Genomic DNA, 20,144 nt, shown 5'->3' with positions numbered 1-20,144 from the left:
ATTTAATTTTATGTTACTCCCCAAATTAATACTCTGTTATCTTATAAAAACGTAAATTGTAATAAGAATTATTAAAAATATTATTTGATAGTTTCTTAAGTACCAGGTTAATTAAACGAAATGGAATGAATGATTAACAATGCATCGTAATTATTTGTTGCATCTTTATTCTGATTTCAAAATTTTTTCAAATATGACTATAAATTTTATTAGTTTTATTTAGTATCATAAAGTGGTATGATTTACAGGATATATGTACAGCTGGTTTTTGTACTTCGCAATATCAGTGATGTGCACCAAAGATTTGTCAGTCTCTTCTGTGGTAGGAACATAATTCAATGAATACTTTACCTTCCCATATTTCTCTACTTTTGTGTCTCTTTTAGCCGAATCGGCTGCAAAAAAATCGATAACGTTTTCATTTAATAGTATAATATATAGTACAATGCAAAATCAGTGCACTTACAATTGGCTGCATTTGCTGATGTTTCAACGCCTTTGTTATTCTCTGTATCAGATGATTTAGCAGTTCCCACTACATGCACGCTTAATTTTCTGAAATTGCTCCCATTAAATGTGTGAGACTTCATCCATTCCCTCAATTCGTCAATCTTGATATATTCGATCACACTCAATTCCTTTTCTATTCTATCAAACATGTAATCGCCACTTTCAATTTCTGACCAGTTCCTATCAACCTCTTCTTTCAAATGTATATCCGCGCACCGTTTTAATTTTATCACTGCTTCCTTAACGCTGTCTAACTCCTTTTCCGACATCTCTTTCAAAATATTATTAAACATCCCCAAAAATGCTTCTATCCTATTATCCACGTATTCGGTGCTGTATTTGTCTGCCTGAGTGTACACTGTGACAGTATAACCGAGGATACCAAAGGTATCCCTTAATAGACAGAAGACATTGTAACCAAGTTGCTCCAGTGTTCTAAGTTGATTAAAAACAGGCTCTTCCATAATCGTCTAAGTTAAAATTAATAGAAATATTTATTACTCATTGTACAATAAATTTAAAGTAATATAATTTAAAGTTGTACTTACAATTAATAGTTCGATAATGACTAACAATCTAATAGATGAGACATCGGATTGATAGTAATTCATTACAACAGAATTTATATCGATGCTATTGAAGTTCCTTACTTTACAATAATGTGAACCAATTGGTATTTGCGCCACCCTCACATGTGGCATAGTATTAGGCAACAATGATCCACACTTCAGTGCCTTTACACATTCTTGAATGTTTTTTATTACATCTTCTTTTGTCATGTTTCCTTGTACCAAAGATTGAATGTAAATGTGATCGGTAAAGTGTTGAACAAAATTTTGAAATTCAGAAAATTCCACATTCTGAATGGCAGCGTGCTTGTCCGCGGCCGTCCAATAGACGAGCATTAGAATTGATAATCTTACATCTCTGAAACAATTATGAAAAAAATATAGAACATCTTAAATTTATTGTTTGTGGCTTTGTGAGAATCATTACCTACCGAACTAAGCTTTTGGGTTTTACTAAGTTATTATAATATTCCTTAGTTTGTTCTTCCTTCATCACTTCGAAAAACTCTTTAGTTATTAATGTCGGAATATCAGCTATACACTTCGCAATAGTCATTAACAAAAGCTACAAATAAAAATAAAAAAACACTAAATCAAAATAGTAACTATCCGGAAAAAATTATTATAAGTAGACTGTAAAATTTTATGCAATTATCAGTAATTTAAAGATACAAAAATGCATAGAATTCACATAATATTAAAGAACAGATAAAATATCCAAAGTGTAGTATTCTTTATAATATTTAATAGGTAAATCAAATTTCTGCCTAGGTCCTACTTTTTTAATTGTATTCATAAAAATATGAATTTGTATACAAATCCACAGTCTAATTATAAGTATCCTTACTGGTAACTTCTGATTGAATCCATTCATTTTAAGCATAATACCCTTTTCGTTCGTGTAAATAGCATGGTTTAATTCAGCAATCGTGGCTGGATACAATGTTTCCACTAACAGTTGCTTCAATATAGCAACAAATAGATCCATTATGACTACGCTAAAATTTTAATTATTTCTGTAAAAAATTCATGCTTTTTTCATAAAGATTCCAAATATTTACCCTTTCAGTGAACAAACAGCCATTGGTGATATGATACAAAAATACATATAACATTCAGGCAAGCCGAACTTCGGATCAGGTCGGTACCAAACTTCTATTATCTCATCTGAATAGATTTTTGTGGGGTACTTGGGTACACCAGGTGGTATCGAGATTAAACTGAAATCATCCGTGATATACATATTGGGTAATGGTAAATGAAATTCAGGCAAAGGCTCCATAGTCTTCCAGCACTCTATCCATTCTTGAGGAATCTCCATATTTGTATATTTAGTTTTGAACCAAGGTTCCACTTTATCGAATTCTTCATCATTGAATTTTTTATCAAGTATTATAATGTTCACATCATTAGGTGTTAAATAATTTAAACAGGTTTGTATAGCTTCTGCATTATATTCAAAATACAATTCGCTGCCAGTAATATAATCACGAGGAGGATAATAATGCATGTTTTCGCACAAATCTTCCACATATTCTGCTGGTGGAAACTCATCTGTAAATCTATAAGAAAACCTTATCTATTAGTCATTCTAATTATTATATTAACAATCATTGATCACTTTAATGCACCTAAAATTCATTTCCTTAATTTGGTGGATCTCATCATAAATTCGTTTTTGCGGGCCTTCTTTTCGCATTAAATTAATAAATGAGAATGTGGCGTTTAATACTTCCAGTAGGTGTTTATGTCCTTGCTCCGTCAACATCAAAGACAAACTAAACAACCCGTACATCGAATTGTGTTCGAAGCCCCTTTCTGCATTTCCGCTGAAAATCCCAAGACACCACATCTTTTCCCTTAAGTAACTAATCAAAGATCCTTTTCCTTCGTATCCCATGATCCAGGAAATATACTGATGCGGCTTGCTTTTATACATATCGTGAAGAGGTGGCATGCACCATGTCAATTCTACCTATGAACAAAATAAAATGTAATCGCCATTACTAGACCGCGAATTTTTATGCATTTTTGTATTTTTATGAATGTAACTAAATAAAAAGGAATTTAAATAGTTTGCTTTATCTACTAAATATTAATCATAAATACTATTTTGGACATTTCATATGTTTTTGCATATTATATGCATTGTGTATATTTTTACACGTTCAAATTTTCCATAAACGCATAAAAATCCGCAGTCTAGTTATCACTTCTAAAATTATGAAGACATACTTGGCAAACATCTTTTATAGGTTTGATTTTATAAATTCTTCTAAAACTTGGTGTATTAAATGAATCTGTGCCCTTAAAGGGAGTAAAGTCGTCAGGTGATAAGCCATTACTTGGTACATTTGCAAAGCATTGTATTACATAGTCTTCTAGCACATCCAGTGGAAGTCTGGCCTGCAAATCAATTTTGTAAGTTAATATTATTTCTTCTGAGAGCGAATTCCGACTTGGTAAAATAAAAGACTAACTTGTATGGCAAGTTTCATTCTGTGAGCACTGTAGTGACGCTCCCTAAACTTATGCAACTCCTCATAAAGTTTGTCATCAGTTACATTATCTCGTAATGTAATTAAATTACCCCAACAAAACTTTGTAGCTGGATGATTTGGCTGCGCAAAGCTACTAAATAATTGTTCTTTTCTACAATAGTCAGAGGGTAAGGCCATCTGAAACTCTATATGGTTTATTTAATCTTATTATACTAACTAAATTAATTAAATTTCATTATTTTTTGCATTTTCAAGATATACCGCTTTCTATGGATTCACGTTCTCTCGTTATAGCGTCCTTCCTCATTAAAGGTTTGATAAAAAATTGAGCAAAACGATCAAGGGCAGCTAAAAGATGCTTTTCTTGTATTTCAAAATAGAATGTTGTTGATTCACAATCAGTGGAGGCATTGTCTGATCCACCTCTTTTTTTAATAAACATATCAAAATCGTTTTCCTGTTAATATACATGGAAATTAAATAAAACTTCAGGAGATATAAGATTCTTTTTCGAAATGGGTACCTCAGTATATTTCTCTGATCCCATAAAAATCATATGCTCCAAAAAATGTGCCAGACCTGGAATTTCTGGTGGATCACTAAAGCTTCCTACACCCACAGTTAATCCACATGCTGCCTGTGTAAGAAATATGCGTAGCAGCACACTAAGAATATTAATAATTCATATTTTTTTTAAATTGATTAAGCATCATATGGTATATCGTAATAAAAGATACCATTTTTTCTTCTCCTTTTACTGGTTTGGTGTAAGCACATGAATCAGCATCTTTGTCATCGTCTGATTGATTATCCTCTGTATCACTCTCTTCTCCACTTTCTTCTTCTTCATCCTCTTCACTTTCAGTCTCTTCATCTTCATCTCCTTTTTTATTTTCAATATTTATTGCATCCTCTGATAAGTTCCAAATATTTATACTTTTATAAATTAGTGAATTGAAATAATAACATAAAAACAAATTAGTGAAAGGAAAGTGCTAACATAAATAAAGTTTTCTTTTGAATACACATATATTTGTTTTCTTTACCTTTATCAGTGCACTCATCATCTTGGGTACAAAAGGAGTGTAGGTCAGCAATTAGCAAAGCAGTCAAGCCATTTTCCAATTTGATCACTCTATAACATTCGAGGAAAGTAAAACAAGTATTCAACAGAATGTACCAACTATTTTTACTACTATTTTTTTTTTACCTGTACTCTTTCTTGTCGTTCTCCGACTTAACAGGCGTTTCTAAATATGTAACTTTCTCTCGTGGTTGTTTTGAAACGCAAATAGAGGTTTCCTGTGTTTGATTTTCTGTTTGCATTTTGCCAATGACCATTATGTCCGTATTGAGGTTATGTTCGGTAGGGATGTTGGAGTTTTGTATCGAATTAATCGAGCCTTGATTCGGTTTCAGTTTTTTTTCAGGAGGACTTTGTATCGACCTTGTTGGCATTATCGTTGTGTTAGGTTGTACATTAACTTTACATTGGAGAACCTTTGTGAAAAGGTGCCTCCAAAACCGTATCACCATACGTGACTGAGCAATCTGTTTCCAGCTATCTAGTTATCTAATTCCACTTTCATCTGTTTCTATTATACTCCATCATATCAAATTTCTTAAAATATGTATAATCTTTTCTTATTATATTCTTATTTATAATGTTATGTAAATATAATATTTACAATCATCCTTTTTGTTAAATCTTTCGTTTCCTATATAAAGTACGCATTAGCAATTTATATTTCCTTTTTTGTAATATCCTTTACAGGAATAACTTGATCTACGATTTAAAACTAAAAGTAACCGCTGAAATATAGAATATCCAAAATTCAATTTACACTTTCTACAATCCAAAATGATTTTACAATAATCTAGAATGAATTGCAAATGTTAATCTAAAAAACGTCAAGTCGCAGTCTTATTGGCAACATTTTGTATCAAAGATACATTTATTTAAATTCAAAAACAACTTAGAAAGTTCAATTATAGGCACTTTATTAAATCAATTGTTTTATTTAATAAATAAAAAGAATAAAGAAAAGGAACTTTTTATTCTTCACTTCAAGTTAGACAATGTACATATATATATAGATAAAAAATATGCGCACAATAGATTTAGCCTAATAGTGACAACATTTTTTCTTTTCTTTAATTTTTTCAATGCATCAGCTGATTGTTAGTTATGCCTAGTAGTTTTAACCACTATAACAGTGTGTCATGGAGTAATAAGTAATTAACGACTATATGTAGTAATGAATTAATGTTAACATATGTAGAAAAAGTAATAGTATGAATAGATTTTTTCAAATTCGTGAGCTTTTTATACCGACCTCGCGTAAACAGGTTATGAACCAATCAGAATCATTCCAACACCGCCGAATATTGGCGGCGCCATACGGAGTTGTCCGAAAGCAGCCGCCTATTGGTAATTCGAAAGCGAGCGATAAAACTCTGTGCTATACCATGACCTAAAAAGTTTTTGGTCATTATTTTCATATAAGAAGAATTGTTTTATTTTATGAATTTTAATAGATATAATTTCATAAACTTAAATACATACTGTACATATATAATATACTAACAGAAGAATATAGTACTACAAAAGCATTTCTGTAAAAATGCTATATAGCTATGTAACTATATATGTGAAATATCCCTATAATCTTTGCTTTGATAAAAAGAATATCTTCAAAAAAAAAGTATTTTTATAACTATTGAAAAAACATGATCATACTATAAAACTTACTATAACTGCAAGATATTCTACAAAATTTATTTTATTGAAAGTAGTTTTTTTACTGAAATATTATTAATCATATCAACATCAATTTTGTTACAACATAAATTATTAGATGTAGAAATAAATTAAATAATTATAATTAGACTGTTGATTTTCATTCACATTCATATTTTTGAGAACATAATTAAAAAGATAAAATCTCGATAGAACATTATTTTATCTACCAAGTATTACAGGAAACATTATACTTTAGATATTTTATTTATTTTTTTATATAATGTGCATTAAATAACCTTTTATATTTCAAACAACCATTTCTCTTTTGTTAAAAATTTAAGAATGATTAAGATAAAATTAAGAATTTAAAGTAAACGATAATTTATAGGAAATAAAAATACAATTTTTAATATATTTATATGGTATTATGACTGAAAACAGATCCAAATATATATGTGTGTATACTATGTATGCATATTAAATCCAATACGATTTTTGAAGGTTTTTTATCAACTCGCTAGGTGGAACCGACAAGGTATTTTGTCTTCTATCGTGTATTTTAACTTGCTCGAAAATATAAATAAATAATGCTAAAACACGAAAAATTAATTATATTCGATTGAACTATCAAATATTTTAGTTTGCTTGACAATAAATTATCATCTGAAATAATTTATTTAGTAACTGTAATTCAACTCCATTTTTCTAACCTATAAATACCGAAATTATTGCAGAGAAATGGCAAGGGAACCGGATGAAGAGTTAAGGAAAGCGTTCTCGCAATTGCACGAGAAAATGATTGATACCACGCAAAAATTGAAATTAGCAGATTTGCAAATTGACAAATTGAAACGATCTAAACAATTTGCAGAGCTGACAATGAAAGAGATAACCTCTTATCCTGAGAACACAAAGACGTACGAATCAGTCGGCAGGATGTTCCTTTTGGATGACATAGATAGCATAAAGGCCGGTCTTGAGAAACGAATGAAAAATGCTGATGAGAAAGTGAAGACTTTAGAAAATAATAAAACATATTTACAACAGAACTTAAAAGAATGTGAAAACAACATTAGGGAAATGATCCAACAAAGACAGAATAAAGACACATCTGGTTAAAAATATGCTTTGTACCTTTTTACCAAAATTATTGTCTTATTATTTGCGTTAGAAAAGTTTCATATGTTAGTTTTTTATTACTATTGTTCACTATATCATTGCATTTTTGAACTCATGCATAAAATTATGTTTCATTTTCAACGTATATAAATTATGAACAAAACAATTATACAATTTGAAATATGTAATTATGATTAATCGTTCTATTATATTTATCAACTTTACAGCGTTTTGTAACCTTTATTTATTGTCTATATGCTAATTAATAAAACTTTTTATTATAACTTTTAATATGTTTAAAAATTTAAGAACCTATAAAAAGATATATCAAGTACTAATGTGGTTTCTAATTATTAATTTATTCCAGCAGAATTAATACATACAACAAACGATATTCCGTGATTCGGCTTATATCTTTAATTCACTTTATACTCGTTCATTCCTCTCGCTCGTTTTCCTTTCATTCATCTTCATAGTCTCGTTCGGAATTTCTTAGCTAAATCCTAAATTACCCTTAAAATCTTATATGCCAACACATTGATTGACAGATCAATTACTCAGAAATTAAAATGCTTTAACATATTTCAAACTTGGGATAGTAAAAATTGAACAGTATGTTTACTCAAGACTTTTTAATGTATTTGTGTTTCATAATTATATTTATAGTCGTTCCTTATTCTTCCTCTTTTTTTTTTTACTAATATAATGCATGGGATGTGACGTGCTTTCTGACCTTATACGCAAGTACTATTAATATGTACGTGTATATGTATTTTAGTATATGTAGTGCAGTAAAATGTAACTCGACAAGTATGTACAAAGTATATTTATCAAACAATCACGGTATTATCAAATTCAAATCTAAGACATATTTTTATAGTCACCGGCGTGACGTTTTAATAAAACTGTAGATTCCTACAGAGTCGAATTACGTATTTATTACGTAGAGTTGTATCACCATGTATATTATAATATTTAAGTATCAAACAGACTTTGTGTCTCTGTTCTCTGCAATGTGGTACTTACACAATACGATATATCTGCTTCTTCAAAAAATTTTAACCGAAAGATTGACGATTAAAGCATGCACGTGTAAAGAATCTTGCTTATTCAGTATGAAAAACCCATGCATTACAATAGCATGTAAAATCGTGTAAGAAATGAAATCTCCTGAATATATCACGTGAATGTCAGTCTTAACTAAGGTGATTGCCATTGTTCGTCGTATTTATGGTACTCTTATATGACGATACTCTGTATATTCAGTATGCAATCCTAACTGAAATCCCTGAATTCACAAATACACATATCGGGCGGGGATAGGCTTCCAACTAATTAAGTCTTTCCGGCATCCATTAGGAAAATATTGATGCAAAAAGAAGTTGCGAATAAATTACGCCGAACGATTAATCGCTCGAATTAATTAGTGTACCTTATGTTTAAACTGCATAAATTTATGTAAATCTATATTGGTTTCTTAAATAAGTTGTTATTTTTGTTTCTATTAAGTAAAACGTACTTATCGTTACGATACGATACACACGCCGGTCGATGAAGAAATATAAATCATGCTCTTAATTAGCTTAAGAAAATAATTTATGCCGCTTTCTACAAGGACCGTATATGTATAAATACAAAAACATGGTAATCTTGATGCTAAACGCCGAATGTACACATAATAAATACAGCAATAATGTAATTTAGATGTAACGTATTACGTCTATGTGTATGCGTGTGTGTGTCTGTCTTCGTTACTTCGTCAAATCGTAGAGCATCTCCTCTTCTAATAAAATTCAGCTAGAAATCGTAATTTACGAAAAATAATACAGCGCGCATGGACCTCGTCGAAAGGTAGTGTTGACCTGCGTTATTACAAGTTCTCGATTGAGCCACTGTTTATCAACCATTTACTATTCAAGCTGCAATATAAATTATTTTTGTAACAATCATTATATCTAGAAATCCGATGTCTACATTTTAGCAATCTGAAAGTTATTGTGAACCTGTGAATCCCTGTGGTGGTTGACCTGGTACTGAGTATTGTGGTCTAAAATTTCCAAAATTAGCCGCACCAGCAAATGTAGCCGGCAGTTGTCCACCAGAGAAACCGGCTGGGAACTGTTGTGCTAATAACGCTGCTTGACCCGATTGAGAACTACTACCACCTGGTGCGGTTGCTGCCAATCGACTCAATATCGACCTCTCTGACATTTGAAGTCTTTGAGCAACAGGTGGAATGCGAGCTAATGTTGCTGGTAAACGACTCACGTCAGATTTCATGTCAGACAACAGTTCTTCCAATTGATTTAGTACCTGCAATGAAACAATGTATAAAGAGGAATTACTGAAAGAAGACGATTATTTTCTATCCATAGAAATATATTTACTTTATGCAACACAGCATTTGCTGGTTTATTTCCGGCAAGACTTTCTTTACTAAGATGTTGATGTGATTCTGCAAGGCACTCGACTTCGGCAAATCTTGCATTCAGGCTCATCGCAGGATGATTAGGATCCTGCGTTAAGTTCAGGTACGCGGCTCTTCTCAATTGCTCTTCTATCACTAATGCCTGTTCCAACAATTTGAAACGTCGAGCTAGGAATTTGTTTTTTATTTCTAAAAAGTTACCCTTGCCCACGTCCATCTTAAATGGTTCATTTATTATTGCAAACCTGCAAAATAATATTAAAATAACACGTTTATAGTAAGCATATATTTTTCTATTATTGTTTATTTGTTACCTAATATCATTTTGGATATCCTGCCAACGACCATAGCCATGTGTAACAATGCCGGCCAGTAACCAATAGTCATGTCTTCTATGCCAGATTTCGTATTCACGGCCAGGTACTGCAGCTTTCTCTTCATTTAACCATAATGTGTGTAATTCAGTGAAACCACCATCAGCTATGTTGAACATAAACTTGCGCTTGGGCTTCATCGTTTCTGAATCACAGTCCTTTATGTCTCTATCTTTATTATCTTTCTCCTACAATGTAATATTAGAAATCTTATTAATTGTTTCAAATAAATTACACTGATTTAACATCAAACTAGCAAGTACCTCTCGCTTTTCTGTTTCTTCTTCATCGTCTTTAACGATAACTACATCTTCCTCGGAATCTTGCTTTGTTTTGCTTTCGGAATTGTCTACTTTTTCGTCGTGTTTCGTCACTAATTTTTCGTCTGTAGCATCTACTTTATCCTTCTCTTTATCCTGTGTTTCTCCCTCTGTATCCTTCTCTTCTTTCTTGATGTCCTCCTTGTCTTTATCTTTTTCTATATTATTCTCTTCCTCTTCTTTAGATTCTTTTGATTCCTCCACATCTTTCGCATCAACACTCTGTAAAATAATTCTTCCTTTACTACAAATTCATTTGGAATTATTTAAGTTTTTACGATCGACTATACTAACTTCTTTATCCTTGGGTACTTCTTTACATTCTTTTACTTCAGACGTGTCTGAATTTGACTTGTTGGAGTCAGTATTCGTACTTCCAGGGATAGCAGTTGGCGTTGGAGTCGCAGCAGGGCTCGGGCTTGGTGCATTAGAAGTAGCTGGTGTTGCACTGGTACTGCTAGTTCCAGTTGCTCCTTCTCCACCACCTTCTATTTTCACAGGTTCTACCGGTTTGCGAATCATTTCTGGCATCGAGTAATATCCGTTTATGTGTTCGAATTCTTGCACCTATTACATAAAACAAAACATTATTAGAAGAAAGGAAAAGAAGAAAATAAAAAATCAACTGAAGAGTGTTTTACCTTTTTCCTTATTAAAGACATTACACCAATTCTTGTTAAAACGTGCTGTCTGCTAAGACCTTCTCTCGGAACACCATCGGCAAATGTTTCAGCATTATCCGCACCAGGTTCACACAAATGTCGCATGAAAAGGGAAACGTAGGCCTTGAAATTCTTCTCCGACTTGCCTCTCAGGTCTCGTACCAACCTGAAATGCGACAATATACTTTAACAGTACTTTAAATTTACTGATTGCGGAATACATTTCGAGCGAGTAACTAACCACTGAGAGTTAAACGCGTCCTGTGGTGGCATACCGTAACGCATAATCGCGTTCAGGAATGCTTTCCTTTGTCTGGCATTGAAGCCTAGTACCTGGATTTAAAAAACCATATTATAGTATATATCTTTCATTAATTTTTAAATATAAGAAAAATTATGTAAACCTACTTCAATGTTTCCATTAACCCTGGCAAGCAATGGAGGAAGAGGTCGATCCTTTTCGTCTCTCCTCTCTAATCTTCGCCTACTTCTGCGAGATAACAGGTCACCATCACCCTTTTCGTCAAAGTCGTCGTCTTCTTTATCGTCATCGCTAGGAGCACTAAAATCACTGTTGTAATCAGAAAGATTCTCCTGCCATGGTTGATCATCCCTTGTACTTTGGTCTCCAGTTACTCCTCCATCATTATAGTTCACTTGCTTACGTATTCGTTTACCTAAAAATAATTATTACTTTGTAATGACAAGAGAGAGGTGGAGAGGAGTATTTACAGGCAAAGAAATAAATTATATATACCTTTCCCAAGTGTTCTGGCAATGTCTTCTTGTTGTTGTTCATAATGATGTCTCAATAATTTGATCCAATAAGCTGGATCTGTGTTCTCAGCTTCCTGTTTAATAATCTCAGTGTCCGCTTCTTCTTCCGTTTCACCTTCCTTTGTTACGTACGATGCTACTTTAAACGAACTTAGATACTCGTTGGCCCAGTTTTCTTTCTGTTCGATACCTTCCTTGCTTCTGTCTAACAATTCAGCCACAGCTTTGTCATCATAATGAATGGCTTCATCCTCTTTGCCTTCCTCCTCTTTGAACAATTCCTCAGTACCTAATACGAATTGAAATTATAGACAAGTTCCATAATTTTAAATCCTATTTTATAATCTTTATTTCAACGACATTACCGAATCGTAAAATGTCATCAAGTTCTTGTTTACTGAAATTGGCGCCTTTACCACCCATTCCAGGTCTCACAACTAAATGTGTTAACATCATTTTACGCTTCGCCACTTGTGTAACTCGTTCTTCGACAGAGTTGCGAGTTACAAATCTATAAATCATGACTTTATTAGCTTGGCCAATTCTATGTGCTCTACTAAATGCCTGAATGTCGTTGTGTGGATTCCAGTCGGAATCGTAAATGATCACAGTGTCGGCAGTAGCCAAGTTTATACCCAAACCACCGGCCCGAGTAGAAAGTAGAAAAACAAACTGTTGCGCGCCTGGTAAAAAAATTGATTAATTTTCCGTTGATGATTCATTAAAGATACAATAAAACTATCTGCTCACCAGGTGCATTAAATCTGTCAATGGCTTCCTGTCTTTGAGCACCAGTAATGTTACCGTCTATTCTTTCATACTTATAACCCTCTCCTTCTAAATAATCTTCGAGAATGTCCAACATTTTTGTCATTTGAGAAAAGATCAAGACTCTATGTCCATCATCCCTTAATTTCTTTAACATTTTGCTCAATAGAACCAATTTTCCTGCTGCTTTGATTAACGCAGACGTTTCGTAACTTCCGTTTGGTGCGGTTGGTGCTTCTTGAGACGCGGCTGGAAATAAGTAAGGATGGTTGCAGCACTTTTTAAGATCCATCATGATATTCAATAGCGACACTTGTTGACCTCCTCCCTTGGGATTCAGTGCCTCGAAGTTCCTTGTCAATATATATTTATAATATTTCTTTTGCATAGGCGATAATTCGACACGGACGATAAATTCTGATTTACTCGGCATATTCTATAAATAAAGATGATTAGTATAACTCACATATTGAATTTATGAAAAAAAGTATATAATAAATACCTTTAATACATCAGCCTTTAATCTCCTCAACATGTGTGGTCCGAGTAGTTCATGCAACTTCTTCACTTGTTCTTCTTTTGAAATATCAGCAAATTCATTTTGGAACGCAGCTAAGTCATTGAATTTATCACGACAGAGGAAATTCAAAAGATGGAACAATTCCTCCAAGTTATTTTGCAGAGGAGTTCCAGTTAACAATAATTTATACGCGATATTATAGGACGCTAATAGTCTAAAAAATTTCGACTGGTTAGATTTGAGTCTATGCGCTTCGTCTACTACTAATACAGCCCAATCTATCGATCCTAAGCACGCAGAATCAATTGAGATCAGCTCGTAACTGGTAAGAAGTACATTGAACTTAATTTGATTCGATCGGATCTTCGATGCTCGGCCACCACGAACAGCACCCTCTTCGAAAGACAATTCATTCTCACGAATTACGATACGACTGTCCTTGTCACCTGAAATATACAAATATATTAATATAAAATATTAATTAGCAATGAAACAAATCAATAAACACATTTTCATTAATTAAGTTCATATACACGTACGTACCAACGTAAGTAACACAATAAAAATCAGGTGCCCAGGTTTCAAATTCACGTTCCCAGTTAATGATAGTTGATAGAGGAACAGATACAAGGAACGGTCCCTTGCAGTGACCTTCTTTGTATAATGAATACAGAAAGGTGATAGTTTGAATGGTTTTTCCTAGACCCATCTCGTCCGCTAAAATAGTGTCTATACCTTGGCCCCATGAATATCTTAACCAATTCAAACCCTACAAAATCATGAAATTATAAAAAGCTCATTAAGGAATAAGTAATGTAATGAAGACAAGATATATACTTCTAGCTGATAAGGATGTAACTGCATTCCAGTCTGGTCCAGATATTCTGGCTGCCGTTCATACTTTTTCTTTAGATCTGTGGTTGGTTTGTCAGGTGGAGGAGTATACCTCTTAGGCGTTCTTTCTTCGTCATCGATGAGTTCACGAGTCTTCGATTTCTTGCCTTTACCTGAATATAATGTATGTGTCCATTTCGCAGCTCATAATGATGATTGTAAAAAGAAAAAATAAATTAACCGACTCTTCTCACCCTTCTTGCCCTTGCGGGACGAACTACCATCACAACAGTTTGCAGCTCTGAGATCCAAGTAATATTCGATAGCTTGTTTTAATCCAGGAATATCTTCATGCTCATCTTCCCAAGTTGCCTGATCGTATCCTAATTCCCTCCATTTAACGAGATACGTCGCTCTACCATCTCTTGAAAGCCTATGATTAATTACTCGATGCACTACAAGCCACTCTGGTCGAACTCCGTAACGATAGAATCGTTCCTCTAAATTGTATTCATCCCTATTAGTTGCAACGTCCTGTTCTTTTAAACGTTTCACTCGGGAATCGCTTTCGTCTAATGGTTCCTCCAACTTCGGTGGTTCGTCCATATCATATTTTCGTGAATAATTTCTAAAGATCACAGTAAAATTTAAAACAATCATAAAAAAAGGATTAAGCATATCATTATTCAATAAGTGCCATACCTAAACATGAGAGGGTGGAAAACATCAAGCTGTAATTCTGTGATCCAGTCGCAATGCCAATAAGACATATCTGCCCATTTCACGAAGAATTCGCGTATTCTACGTTGCTTAGGAGCAGCTTTACTTGTTGACGGCTCCTCTGAGGGTGTTTCTGGGCATTCTTTCCACCTCCATGTTAAGATCTTTGCAACTATTACATAAAAGATTAAATATTAGTTATGAGTATGTGATGCATAATTCTTTGTCTTAATCATACAGTACCTTTTCCACGTATAGGTGGACAAGAACATCTGGGACACTTCCAGTCGCCATCAGGAATTTCTGAAAGTGGTGGGTTCAAACAATGTGTATGGTACGCACTAGTACAGCTATCACAGCATAGCAATTCACCACCATCTTTACATATTCTACAAAATTCCATATGCTCATCATCGTCTTCAGCTGCACCTGAAAACAGAATTAATAATCCACGATTCGTTTTGATAGTTGAATACACATCAGCGTGTTGGGGAGGATGGAAGGTTTGGGGTTACAAGGAAGGTACCTGCAATACCTTCTCCTTCACAATGAGGACAACTCCATTTTCCTTCCGGAGTTTCTTCTAATTCAGGCTCTAGACACACCAAGTGATAAGCTCTAGGACATGTGTCGCATAGAATAATTTCTCCACCTTGCTGACATACTTCACAATAATCCTGATGATCAGTCTGTATAAAAAGATATAAATATCATAAAAAAATTCAAAAGTTTCATTGACATAGAAAATATAACCAGTATTAATCAAAAGCAATCTAATTATACCTGAAGACCTTCTTCCCCGTCTGGAAACTTTGACGTGGTTTTTGTCTTTTTCTTCTTCTTAGTCTTATTTCCGATTTTGGTCTTTGCCTTCCTGCGAACAGGTGGTTCTGCTGGTGGTTCAACCCCGCTTTCTTCAGCGTTTCCTTTGTTCGTCCCATCCGCACCAGTAGGTTCCTCCGCATCTGCCAACATTTGCTCGAATTCCATGTCTGAATCTCTGTCAGTACCAACACCACTACCCTCCGCTTCCTCATCCGAGCTTCCTCGTTTGCGCTTTCCAAGTTTAATCTTGAGTGTTGGTACTTTCGAAGCTTTCTTTCCCTTCTTCGCTCTCGATCCTCGTGATTTCCGTTTTCTATCACTATCTTCGTCATCGTCTTCTTCATCTTCGCCTTCCTGGACCGCACCACCACGATTTGCCCTTGCATTTCTACTATCTTCATCTACATTTGCAGAAGACACATCCGCATCTGGCTGTGTGTGAGGATTTAACTCAGAAAAATCACGCCATTTAGCAGCCACTAACATCATAAGCTTCGACATTGGAACCTAAAAATAAGCATAACATAAAATATTGGAAGTAAATAAAATATCGAAAAAATAATCGCTTGAGCTCATTGCTTTTACGAAAAATTTACTTTTGGATTCTCTTTTGCTAGTAGCGGCCTGACATGTTGTTGAAATAATTTATAGGTAGTTAAATTCTGGAAGTCTGCATCAGTGTATTCAATTTGTACATCAGTTAATCCAAAAGTGTTACAGACTTCCTCAATCGTAGGCATTCCTGTTGTGGGTTCCTGGCTAGGAGGAGCAGGTGCATTGTGACTAGATGATTTCCTGGAGGAGGATTTTCTACTTTTTCTATTTCCAGCATAGTCACTATCATCACCAGCTACATCACCAGTTTCACCGCCTCCTCCAAAATCACTTTCCTGCGTAAAGAAAATATGAACATTTAAGTTATTTTTATCAGTAAATTAATTATGTTTTAGGAAATAAAATAAAAGTAATTACATCTCCAGAATCAGATTTTTTCTTTTTCTTCTTTTTCTTCCCTTTCTTATCTTCACTACGAGCTTTTCGTTTTTTTCCTTTCTTCTTCTTTCTTTCCTCTGGTTCATAATCATCATCTTCCTCCTGCATAAAAAAAATATGTTTCAAATAATGTTCATAGTTTAATCAATGTTTAATGTGTATATAAGTTACTAACTAGTCTTTGAGATTCTTCTGCATCGGATGAACCATCCACTTGTTGGTTAACATTTGAAACTTGACCTCCAGTTTCATCTATGTCATCCTCTCCTAAAAGTTCATTATATTAAAAAAAAAAGAAATTATTTTAAGAAAAAATAAAAGGACCAATTAGGACATTAAGATACAATTATCAATAAATATATAAAGTCATTTATAATACGAAATAGATAATTTTTTGAAATAAATAATGTTCTATAGTATTTCTAATATAATGATTTTCATGTATGATTGATATATTAAGCTACATTTTCACTGGCTACCTCTGACTTACATAAAATCAATATCTGTATTCATTACAATGTAGGTTCAAGAATAGTCAATGTATACATATATTTTTCCAACAAAATTAATATTTCATGTAAATCAATACTTTACAATTTGTCTGCAATAGTGTATAAACATATATTTATCAATTCTTTTAAAAGGAATGACTTCATATAATCCTACGGATTCAAATTAATCCTATATATTATACAAATATATGTAAATATTTCGAGTCGAACCGTCGAAAGAACTATTTTCCATCACAGTACCGCGACGACATGGCACCGACAAATATTTTGCCATTCGTTTTTCCAGAAACTCGAGTAATACGCGGCTTCAATTCACTTTAGAAAATATATTTCTTAAAAAATCGTAATACAAAATACTTAAGTCAGAAAAAGAAAGAGAGAGCAACATATAATTGGAACAAATGTTATTGGACGGGACGTTCGACTAGCAAAACGGCGGCGGACTGATAATTGCCAAATCGATAGTAACGTTTTATAACAAACCGATTTTTTTATTCCTCCGAAGCGATCAAAACGATAAAACCAGCATAAATACAAACTTTCTGTACAAAAGCGAGTTTGCGCGCATGCATAAGTCTCGTTTGAAAATTGAACAAGCTATTAAGATTGGATAGTCGAAATGTATAAATTATTTTCGACTAATCCACGTTCGATGAATGCTTTGTAAGAGAGTATGCGTCCGCCATTTTCTTCGAAAGGGCTCACCACATTGGAGAGAGAGAGAGAGAGAGAGAGAGAGAGAGAGAGAGAGAGAGAGAGAAGCCTATATTTTATATTCATAATATTGCCGCGGATTCTGATCTCGTTCGTTCACTGATTATTCTGAAAAATTCATGAACGAACCTGTGATCACGATATACCGCTGCAATTTTTAGTAAGTCCCGGAAGACGATATCCTCGAGAAGCTCGCACCGGTCGCTTATATATTACGATTAATAGTGTGCGTGTGTATAATGAATACGTACACAACCGTACCAGATGGTCGGAAAACCGAAGCTAGCATTACGAAATTACTCAAAGATTCCGCTGGAAATTAGAATTATCACTTTACATTGTTTTTTACTTTTTCTGTAAAGAAATTGGATTTTAAGCAAGAATCCTCGAAATCGTTGAAAAACACACGATGAATGAAATTATCTTATTACTCCGCAGTTGAAGTAGATTAAAATTGTACTAGAACTTTGCATGAGAAAACAGTGTGACCCTTTTGACTTTTTCGCATTGAAAAAAAACGACGGTTAGAATAAATTCAAATGCGTACATAGGATTAATTGTACAATGAAAAATCAAATAATGAAGCGTTAATTATGTAAGGGTCACGAAATATTGCGAAAACACCGTGCAACATTCAATATTTGACAACTTTTTAATTTGTGATTGATTTAAGCAAAAATCTCACTCAAGGGTTAGAAATCGTTTAGCTGTCGAAATTGATGCATCGAATCATAGTATGATTTAAAATGTAATTACTATAGAAAATTTGTTGGAATCGTGGCAACAATTTGGTACTAATGTACCTGTAACTGTAATAATATCTAAAATAAGTCAGAGAACCATGTGATTTCTCTCTAACTATCGAATGTAAACAATAACCTATACTCAGATGATTATTTCGTTACATTTGCATGACGGTTAAATACAACACGAATATGTATGATACATTAAACCGTTAAACAGAATATCGTGACATGTTCGTGGGATTATTGACAATTCGAAGGTTAGTTGTTCCTTTACAAAACAAAGTAAGATCTGTCGAATTGAAAGGTTAATTGTTTTCTTTGGACAATTTAACCTGCCATCGAGTTAGACAAAAACAGGAGAAATCACGTCGAAACGCGCAACACGCGACAGCGCGTGAAAAACCATAGAAGGATCAATTGACATGGCAGCCATCGTACGAAAAGCGCGCGTCCTGCGTGCTCTCGAGGATACAACTTTCCGGTAGTATTCGTGATCAAGTGTGCCCTCGTCGCACTTACCCGCGTAGCTCTCGTCCACCTCCTCATCGGATGCCATTCTTTAGTACCTCGACAAACTACACGTTCGAGAAAACACCCGAGATTATTATTAATAGTCACTCACTGACTAAGATGCTCACCGTAGAAAAACAGCACGGAAATGCGACATTAAACGTTCGTGGCTCTCGGCGTTTCAGTTTCGGCGTGCCGTCACACTCGTACGTGCACCGATGTGCACCTACTGCTCTACGCTTCTTCTTTCACGCGATTCGTCAGTTCTCCTCATTCTTCCCCCCCCACTATCGCGTCGCGATCTTTCTCCCCCTCGCTTTCCCCTCCCGCCCTTCACAGAGAGTTCGTTTCTTCCCCTCTCTTTCTTTTTCTTCGTCTCCTCCGTTCGCCCACCGTTACATATAATGCGCTATAGCTGAATGTATACCAATGGTCTGCCCGAGTCTACCGTGTTGCATTTATTTCTTTTTACCCCTCCTTCCCTCCTCTATCCTTCATCCTCTCTCTACCCCCTTCTGATTCCGCAGAATATATGCTTTTTAATTTTTAGAAAAAGAGATCTTTTTTAATAGCAATGCATTTCTGTGTACTAGTCGCTATACTGACCCCTACTCTTACTTATTTTTCTCATTTTTTTTATTCGTTACGTTTTTAGTTGTTTTTATTGCCGACGCTTAAAAATTTCATCGATTCGGAATATATCTACCTTCATTATAAGATACATCCTTTTTATAAAGTATATATGTATACATACATATGTAGACTACGAATTTTTATGAATTTTTATATCTTTATGAACATAACTAAGGAAATAGAACCTAAATAGAAATTTATCTCATCTACTAAATACTATAATAAATACTCTACTTTCAACATTTTATATATTTATGCATATTATATTTCCCATAGATGGATAAAAATCTGCAATCTATACATATGTATATACATATCGCATGATATATGCCCGCTATTAAGAAAATTAATATATCGTAAATTTTT

The 20,144-nt window shown here is 33.8% G+C and overlaps 3 protein-coding genes across 12 annotated transcripts; 1 reads left to right on the top strand and 2 right to left on the bottom strand.

The window, feature by feature from the left end:
* Window positions 1–147: 147 nt before the first annotated feature.
* Window positions 148–5,377, bottom strand: LOC138188482 (nardilysin). Of its 2 annotated transcripts, XM_069130291.1 has the most exons (14): window positions 4,791–5,377; window positions 4,627–4,715; window positions 4,318–4,493; window positions 4,104–4,217; window positions 3,842–4,037; window positions 3,560–3,765; window positions 3,315–3,485; window positions 2,711–3,054; window positions 2,141–2,641; window positions 1,927–2,077; window positions 1,511–1,644; window positions 1,059–1,437; window positions 467–980; window positions 148–395 (listed from the first exon to the last, which is right to left on the bottom strand). In XM_069130291.1, exons 1-14 carry the CDS (start codon window positions 5,114–5,116, stop codon window positions 226–228), a joined length of 3,471 nt encoding a protein of 1,156 aa, XP_068986392.1. In that variant the 5' UTR covers window positions 5,117–5,377; the 3' UTR covers window positions 148–225. The 2 variants fall into 2 exon arrangements, with proteins under 2 accessions (XP_068986392.1, XP_068986393.1); XM_069130292.1 differs by lacking the exons at window positions 4,627–4,715; window positions 4,791–5,377 and having other exon boundaries at window positions 4,104–4,245; window positions 4,318–4,453.
* A 1,327-nt stretch (window positions 5,378–6,704) lies between these two features.
* Pfdn1 (prefoldin subunit 1) lies at window positions 6,705–7,733 on the top strand. Its single transcript, XM_069130496.1, has 2 exons — window positions 6,705–6,858; window positions 7,058–7,733. The coding sequence occupies exon 2, from the start codon at window positions 7,062–7,064 to the stop codon at window positions 7,440–7,442; it is 381 nt and encodes a 126-aa protein (XP_068986597.1). The 5' UTR covers window positions 6,705–6,858; window positions 7,058–7,061; the 3' UTR covers window positions 7,443–7,733.
* A 49-nt stretch (window positions 7,734–7,782) lies between these two features.
* Mi-2 (chromodomain-helicase-DNA-binding protein Mi-2 homolog) lies at window positions 7,783–19,397 on the bottom strand. 9 transcript variants are annotated; one of them, XM_069130495.1, is made up of 24 exons: window positions 19,155–19,397; window positions 16,839–16,930; window positions 16,643–16,765; window positions 16,267–16,560; window positions 15,629–16,177; window positions 15,381–15,534; window positions 15,089–15,274; window positions 14,828–15,017; window positions 14,380–14,753; window positions 14,129–14,298; window positions 13,835–14,060; window positions 13,274–13,737; window positions 12,754–13,207; window positions 12,369–12,686; window positions 11,984–12,292; window positions 11,635–11,903; window positions 11,468–11,559; window positions 11,206–11,392; window positions 10,859–11,131; window positions 10,508–10,786; window positions 10,185–10,432; window positions 9,830–10,115; window positions 9,446–9,755; window positions 7,783–9,361 (listed from the first exon to the last, which is right to left on the bottom strand). In XM_069130495.1, exons 1-24 carry the CDS (start codon window positions 19,189–19,191, stop codon window positions 9,357–9,359), a joined length of 5,889 nt encoding a protein of 1,962 aa, XP_068986596.1. In that variant the 5' UTR covers window positions 19,192–19,397; the 3' UTR covers window positions 7,783–9,356. The 9 variants fall into 9 exon arrangements, with proteins under 9 accessions (XP_068986596.1, XP_068986588.1, XP_068986591.1 ...); XM_069130487.1 differs by lacking the exon at window positions 19,155–19,397 and adding an exon at window positions 17,386–17,594 and having other exon boundaries at window positions 11,206–11,410; window positions 14,371–14,753; window positions 15,372–15,534; XM_069130490.1 differs by lacking the exon at window positions 19,155–19,397 and adding an exon at window positions 17,386–17,594 and having other exon boundaries at window positions 11,206–11,410; window positions 14,371–14,753; window positions 15,089–15,268.
* Window positions 19,398–20,144: the final 747 nt, after the last annotated feature.

This window comes from Bombus flavifrons, chromosome 16 (genome assembly GCF_040668555.2).
Source record: "Bombus flavifrons isolate JBK064 chromosome 16, iyBomFlav1_principal, whole genome shotgun sequence".
Lineage (NCBI taxonomy): Eukaryota > Metazoa > Arthropoda > Insecta > Hymenoptera > Apidae > Bombus > Bombus flavifrons.
The sequence above is the reverse complement of the archived record's forward strand: the minus strand, read 5'-3'. Positions and strand labels throughout refer to the sequence as shown.

Coding starts and splice junctions, on each gene's coding strand:
- LOC138188482 (XM_069130291.1), bottom strand. CDS start 5,116: ATGGTGATACGGTTTTGGAGGCACCTTTTCACAAAGGTTCTCCAATGT. Junction 4,218..4,317: donor TAAAAGGAGAAGAAAAAATG/GTATCTTTTATT, acceptor TTTCTTACACAG/GCAGCATGTGGATTAACTGT. Junction 396..466: donor ATCAGCAAATGCAGCCAATT/GTAAGTGCACTG, acceptor ATTTTTTTGCAG/CCGATTCGGCTAAAAGAGAC.
- Pfdn1 (XM_069130496.1), top strand. CDS start 7,062: ATGGCAAGGGAACCGGATGAAGAGTTAAGGAAAGCGTTCTCGCAATTG.
- Mi-2 (XM_069130487.1), bottom strand. CDS start 17,449: ATGGCAAAATATTTGTCGGTGCCATGTCGTCGCGGTACTGTGATGGAA. Junction 10,787..10,858: donor AAGTACCCAAGGATAAAGAA/GTTAGTATAGTC, acceptor ATTATTTTACAG/AGTGTTGATGCGAAAGATGT. Junction 9,756..9,829: donor CAAATGCTGTGTTGCATAAA/GTAAATATATTT, acceptor GTTTCATTGCAG/GTACTAAATCAATTGGAAGA.